This window comes from Alexandromys fortis, unplaced genomic scaffold, assembly GCF_014885135.2.
Source record: "Alexandromys fortis isolate MF-2015 unplaced genomic scaffold, M_Fortis_MF-2015_v1.1 scaffold_5, whole genome shotgun sequence".
Taxonomy (NCBI): domain Eukaryota; kingdom Metazoa; phylum Chordata; class Mammalia; order Rodentia; family Cricetidae; genus Alexandromys; species Alexandromys fortis.
Genome location: NW_026067924.1, coordinates 1,594,788 through 1,601,789, shown reverse-complemented (window position 1 = coordinate 1,601,789; position 7,002 = coordinate 1,594,788). Strand labels below are relative to the sequence as shown.

General features: G+C 44.9%; 1 protein-coding gene across 2 annotated transcripts in view; it reads left to right on the top strand.

Moving 5' to 3' along the window:
* The first annotated feature begins 306 nt into the window (after positions 1–306).
* The window catches only part of Tmem170b (transmembrane protein 170B), a 40,001-nt gene continuing 33,305 nt past the window's right edge, over positions 307–7,002 (top strand). Inside the window, exon 1 of one of the 2 annotated variants that reach the window (XM_050142271.1) lies at positions 307–439. In XM_050142271.1, the coding sequence (XP_049998228.1) occupies positions 343–439 (97 nt within the window). In that variant the 5' untranslated portion in view covers positions 307–342. The remainder of the gene's footprint in view (positions 440–7,002) is intronic. The other variant, XM_050142272.1, reaches the window with a different exon arrangement.

Sequence of the window (7,002 nt, the reverse complement as noted above, 5' to 3'; positions counted from 1 at the left end):
CGGCTCCTCGAGTGTCGGCGACCCTAAGGCCGAGCGGCAGGCGGGCGGCAGGTGCCGCGGCCCGGCGCCGCTGCCTCATCGCGCGCCCCCGCGATGAGCCTCGTCCTCCGGCCTGCCCCTGCCGGCTGCCGGTCCGCGCGGGCCTCACGGCGTGACCTGAGCCTCGTGGCGTGGCGGGCCCCCGCGGCGCGACGCGGGCCCTGAGCGGGAGCGGCGGTGCCTCCCGCGGCCCAGGCCTCGCCCTCCCGCGCTCCTCGATGTCTCCCCGGCGGGGAGGACGCTGCCTGCGACACCCGCCGAGCGGCGCCCCCTGGAGCGCCCCGCTGCCGCCCCGCGGGGACGATGAGGGCGGAGGGCGCCGACCACTCGATGATCAACCTGTCGGTGCAGCAGGTCCTGAGTCTCTGGGCCCATGGCACGGTGCTGAGGAACCTCACGGGTAATGTGCGGGGCGGAGGGAGCGGTGGGGACCCACTCACTCCACGCGTGTTCTGGGCGTCCGAACCTTCGGCCCGGTGCCGGCCGCTGCCAGAGCACACGAGAGTCGCGTCAGTGTCCAGACTGGATTACAGTTCACGTTTGTGTCACTTAACCCCACCCCCACGCGCCCCGCATGCACACACGCGCGTGCACACACACACTCACACACACACACACTCTGCTACTTGCAGTTTCGATCATTTTTATTCTTTCTTTCCTGGTGTAGCTTATTTTCTTGCCGACAGATCGCAAACCAAATGCAGCAGTCCATTCCCTGCTCACGGTGATCTGTTTGCTTGGACCATTCCGTTTCTTTTTTGGAGATGACTAAGTAGATTATAGTGGGTCAGGGGCTGGACCCAGGTCTCGAGCAGTCAGAGCAGCTGTCTGTCTTCTCACCAATTCCCTTTTGTCTGTTTGTGTCTCCTGGCCTCAAGATGCTGCTTTTGTGACATTTGGGAATCCAGTGTACTTCCCTTCAGTAATCAGGTGTTTGGGAATTGAATTTCGCTACATTTATAGCATCAGTTTGTGGTTGTTGGAGGGAGGCTTTAGAACATAGAATATTTTCATTTAATCTGTAGGCTTGCTTTGGGAAGAAACTTTTGGTTTTCTTAATGTGGGAATGTTTACACTCTTGAGTTGTGTGTGTTTTAAATACCTTCTAAAGAGCAATACTGACAGGAAAGTGATAAACAGTTTGAGTCTGGGGCGTCTGCTTTTCTTAGGCAACAACCAGCCCCCCACCCCCCCAAAAAAACCCTCAGTTCTTTAAAATGTCTTAACTCCAAGTGAACATTAATATTTCAAATCTGTGATATCAAGTTAAAAGCACGTAGTATACATATGCATATGTTTATAGGTAAAATCTGGCACGGTACAGGGCTCACATGTTCGCAGAGGAAAACGTGATGGAATCGCGTAGCACAGGGCAATGTTCAGGGTACTTAATTCCTGAAACTACACAACTGGGGGAACTCTGGAGCCAGAAGAGTCTTCTTGGCTGCATGTTTATATAGTTCTGAAAAGTTAAAGCCACGTAAAGATCATTTCAAGATAGACTTCTTTATCTTACTTATGAATTTGTGTTTATCCATAGTTTCATATTTCCAAAGTCTGAATTGTTTACTAATGAGTAATGATATATTTAGTAAGAATATATATTACCTATATTAATAACTAGCTTGGCTCCTCAAGGTATTTTACAGAAAGTTGGTTCAGGGAGTCTTAAGAGTACGTGTAGATGTGTGGGTCTGTAGGCAAGATTTAGTGGTCTTTTAAAACATTGAAGGCTCTCATTATTATGATGGCTTTTCCGCTCCACAAGTCACCCATTTGATTAGTAATAGCAGGTAGCAATCCTAGAGAGATTCAGTTATCTCTGGTGTGAGCCTAATAATTGCTTATAGAAAATGACAGCTTGTGGTTCTGTGTGTCCTGCACACACGGGATCATAGCTGTGCGGCATGTCGCTTGAGGCTTAGTCAAGAGATGCAGTTTACTGTGCCACGTACAGCCTGGTCTGTTCGAAATGAGCAAGCAAGCACGGCTCCCAAGGCAATAAGCCCACCATTTATTGGATGTCTCCTATGGATTGCTCTCTCTGTATATAATTTCTAGTCTTAATAACTCTGCTATATACAAAGCAATTCAGGCAAATTAAACTACCCTAAGTTATAGGGAGCAAATGGGGCTTCAGTGAGAACCTGCTTACAGAATGCCTTCTCTTTGCGCTTCCCATAGCTCTGTATTAGCTTCATCAAGCAGTGTGAATTTCTTGCTTCATCCTTCTACTTCTGCTCCTTGTACCTACTTCTGTTTTTAATTGCATTAAATTTTTATCTCTTCTGGTTTGAGTGCTTTGAAAGCAAGGCCGCTGTCTTGATCATTTCTGAATTCTCATGTCGTAGCACACCAGAATCTGGCACACTGTGAGTGCTGAATCCACGTTTGTTGAAGTTAGACTGTGAAATAGTACCTAATGCCGGACTTAAACATGCTGCTGCATTGCATTTCATCTAGGTCTCTTGGAATAAATGTGTCATTAAAGTGTAATGAGGTGCTTAGGCGGTCTTTGTAGACAGTCGTCTCACACACTTGGAAGACACGCAAATGCATATTGAGCGCAGTTGGATTTAGTGCTTGGTACCCCGCTTCCATGTTCTTTATTTGATATTTTCAATAGTTTTGGGGAGATTATGTTTCTTTACAGATACAGATATTGAAGCAGAGAGTAAACTTCTGTTTGGTGCTGATACAGTTGTAATATGTACTGTTAATTCAGAAGGCGTATTTGGCATCATAGCAAACTTGTAAGTGAAGCATAATGAAAAGAAGCATAGTAGAAAGCCAGGGTATCTTGGATTATGGCTGAAGGAATTACAGAAATCTGGGTATTGGGAATTTGGGTTAGTTAAATACCAAATAAGAGGGAAGTAAGCTCTCATTTCTGTTCTTTGTTCAGACAAGCAATGTGATTTTACTCTTAGGACTTTGTCTAAGAGGCAGGAGCCTGACCTTTGGAAAGCAGTCTGATGTATGCATTGCTTTGACAGGAATAAACGTAAACTGAGAAGAACTAGAAGCGTCCTAACCTGAGAGTTTTAGAGTTTCTGAACTCCCCGTCTGTCTTAGCAGCCTGCCTTGAGAGATGTATAATGGCAGAGGCAGGGTGGGAGCCGCTCTGCAGTTCCCTGCTGTCCTTTCTGTGCCACATAGCTGCTTAACCCGGGCAGGTCTGAGAAGACGTAAATCTAATGATACTTACGATTAGCCTGGCACATACTTGTCGAAGCCAGAGAATATGGAAAGGTATCTCCAGTGGCTGGGCTTCATACATTCCAAGACACCTCCTCTACCCCTACCCTCCAGCCCACTTCACCTCTGCCCTCTCCCAGATTGCCTGAAACCACAGAGAGTATCTAATCCTTAACATGTGTGCTTATGATACAGTTTACTCTCTGTTAGGTGCAGTAAGATGCTTAACACAATAAAGCTGGAACAAATTTAACCATACACTGTCACTCCTGTGGCACTCCTGTTGCACTCTGATGCTATTAGGTAAAACAGTGGGCTATTTGAACGCAGTCATTGCAAGACCGAGGCTGGCTATCCAGTAGCTAGCAATCAGCATGATAAGGGAGATGACAGAGCTGATTCTTAATAAGACAGAGCAGGACCGCATGAGATGGCACCGTGCTGTTGAGCATGGCCAGCAGTATGAAAGTATGACTTGTTGGTTCCTAGAATTCTCCATTTGGTGTGCTTGGATGGTTGGTGATACAGGTAGCTGAAACCATAGAAACTGAGACTTTTGAATGATGGTTTACTGATTTGTTCTGTTAATAGAAGATGCTGATAAATGCTAGATATTATTGAAAAAAAACAATGCTTTCTAATATTCTGAGTGGCTGTTGTTTTGTAAAAGTTAGTGGCCCATATTTATTATATTCCCAGTCATAGGAATCCTCTAAGGTTTGGTCAGCTGTTTAATGTTTCCCTCTTTTGGAGACACTCACATGAAGATTCTGAGAACAACCATTCCCAAATCCTGTGTCTGTCACTAGGTGACCACCGTCCACAGTCGCTGTGTGTCTACACTTTCCTCTGGATGTAGTATTTAGGATTCCTTCTTTGCTTAACCCTAAATAGGTTATGGGCTTTTTTTTTATTAGCTTAGTAGAGATGAATAGCTTCCTTCCTTTCTTCATTCACAAGTACCTTTTTCTGTGAATGTATTCTAAATTCCTACCCTTCAACCAGAAGTTGGACTCGATACTGTTGTTACCTTTTTAGCTTTGTAACTTGATGGTTTTTCTCCCGATAATTAGCTGCATCTTTTTGCTTTATTTTGCTTTTCTTAACTGATTTGGCTTCCAATTTGTATTCTGATCCAAATTTGGTTACTAAGGATTTAGAGAAGAATTTTTCTTTAGAAAAGGCAAGTCCTTACTGCTGGCCAAACATAGTGGGGTAAGAAGGGTTACTGAGCCCTGGGAGGAAAGTAGATGCTATCCACTTAGGCTTGTCCACTTCCTCTTTGAGAACAGAAAATGGGGGGGGGGGCAAATGTACCCTTTCTTCTCTTATTAGTAATAAGTGTTGAGAGTCTTGGGTCCAATATATGGTGAAGAATAAAAGCTTATAGGCATATCTATATATACATATATGTATACATATGTATATATATGTATATGTATACTGTTCATTTTGTATGTCCATGTATATGTATGCACAGTGGTTCCTCAAATTATGATGTGGTTATAGTCTGATAACCCCACCGTGATGAAAAAAACCTACTAATGGGAAGTATGTTTAGTATATCTGTCTTACCAAAACCAACACTTAGCCTAACCTACCTAAAATGAGCTACAGTGTCCCCTGGTTGGCTGGAAGTCATCTAACAGCATCCATTTATCGCACACACAGTGGAGAACAGAGAGAGTGGTTGGGTGGACATAGGCTGACAGCATTGTAAAATTGAAACTCTGTAAGTTGAACCCCTGGTAATTTGGGGTCTCTCTGTCAATACCCATTTCCTCTCAGAGTAGTCATACACATACTGTGCTGGTTTCTATTTAGAGTTTCATAGTTGATGTCAGCCAGAAAGGAAGAAATAGTTCCTATCTGTGTGTGTGGTGAACACCTTCACTGTTGTTTTCAGGTGGCTGGGGCTCCCTTGGTGTGACTCAGTGTTCACTGCTAGGTTATACTCCCTTACTAAGGCAGGCCTGTCGAGAGTGGTCAGAAATCCACTGCTGTTACTCGGTTGGTCAACTCAGCTTTAATCCTACATGCTGTGTTGTGTAGTGTATGTGTGCGGGGTCCCATGATTGGTATTTCTTACTCTTGTGGTAAGCACAGTAGTGCAAACAGGTTGTGTTTTGTAGCATGCATCGTTCTAGAAGGCCCGCCTGTGTGTTTGATAGGAGGCTGTAAGCTTTGAAAAGTCAGACTTGGTGTTCCCTGGGCTCGCACTTCACTTCCAGTCCGTTATGTGGAACTGGACTAAGCCCTGTTCTCTGGAGTACTGCGGACTGATTTAAAGAATATCTCATTTTTGACTTTTTAATAATTAATTATATAACATAATTTCATTTATCTTCACTTTCTTTAGTCACCAAGACAGTGAGCTAATCGTAAAGACAGGTCAGAGATGTTGTGCATTAGTAACTGTTTAGGAACCCCAAACTGGAAAGGAAGGGAAATTGGGTCTAGGGAAGGGAGCCAGAATTAAAAGTGGTCAGGTGTGGCAGGCAAGCATTGCCTGAGAGGTGAGCATTGACTGTGCATAGTTATGGGGAGAGAAATCTTAACTCATCCACCAGCTTCTGTGCCAGAGCTATACAAAGCACTGCACATGTGTTTCCCTGTAGTCAGTGACTATGTAACTTATTAGCTCGCTGTGTATGAGTGTTTAAGGTGTGATAGGGCAATTACGTATTTTAATGACCTCTCTAACCAATACTAGTTAATCATAGACGGCACAGTGGTGGCAGCACCACATTTAAGAGGTCTCCTTAACCTTAGCCTGACCCTGGTAGTGCACTCATTTAATCTCATCACTCAGGAGGTAGAGGCAGAGCCAGGTGGATCTCTGTGAGATCGAGACCAGCCTGGTCTACAAAGCGAGTTCCAGGACAGTCAGGGCTACAAAGAGGAACCCTGTCTTGAAAAAGAAAACAAAGGGGGGGGAGGCGGGAAGAGGCTATCAATTTCATTTAGTGAACTTGACCTTGAACTAAGTAGACTCAGCTTAAAGAAACTTTCCCCCTAAAATTTAGGAAAGTAGGAAAAGCCAGATTTTACCAGAGACTAAATGCCTAGCCCTGGAGTGTAACCTAGGAGCACATATGCACTTCCTGTAGGACTTAAAGAAGATAACGTGTGACTTCCAGGTGGGAGCCTTGGAGACCTGGCCTGTTTGAGCAACTGACAGGCTTGTGTTGCTGCCCCTTCCCTTGCGGAGCTGTCCTGAGTACTTGAGAGCACGCTGATTTGTCTCATATTTTTGTAATTCACCATGACTTAGATCGTTCTTACACAGAACAGTTTGTGTCTAGCATTTTAGTTTTAAGAATGTGGACATGCCCATGTTAGAACTTTCTTTGTAGAATATAACATTTTCCTAAACCTTTTTAGTGAGCAGGACAGGGCTCTAAGAACATTCATGTGTTTTAGTTGATTAACGCCCCATGTGGTAGGTACACGTCTTGCAGAGACGTGGCTCAGGACCTGAGGAATCATCGCTGTTCAGCAAATGTGTCATCTCAGAGGTAAATTGCACCTGGTGATCTCCTCATAGGTCTCTTTTGCAGTGAGCATTAACTTACAGATTTGAACTGCTTTAATGTTGAGTCACAGTTACTCTCAAGTTTTGAAGCTCAGAACAAGGAACAGGCTCTTCGGGAGTAGTGCTGGTTTTGGGTGCTCCCGTCCACCTGTCAGCTGGGCCTATGTTCTCTGTAGACTATCCTGGGACCAGAGAGACAGCTTCCACAAACACATCAGTGTAGCAGGTGG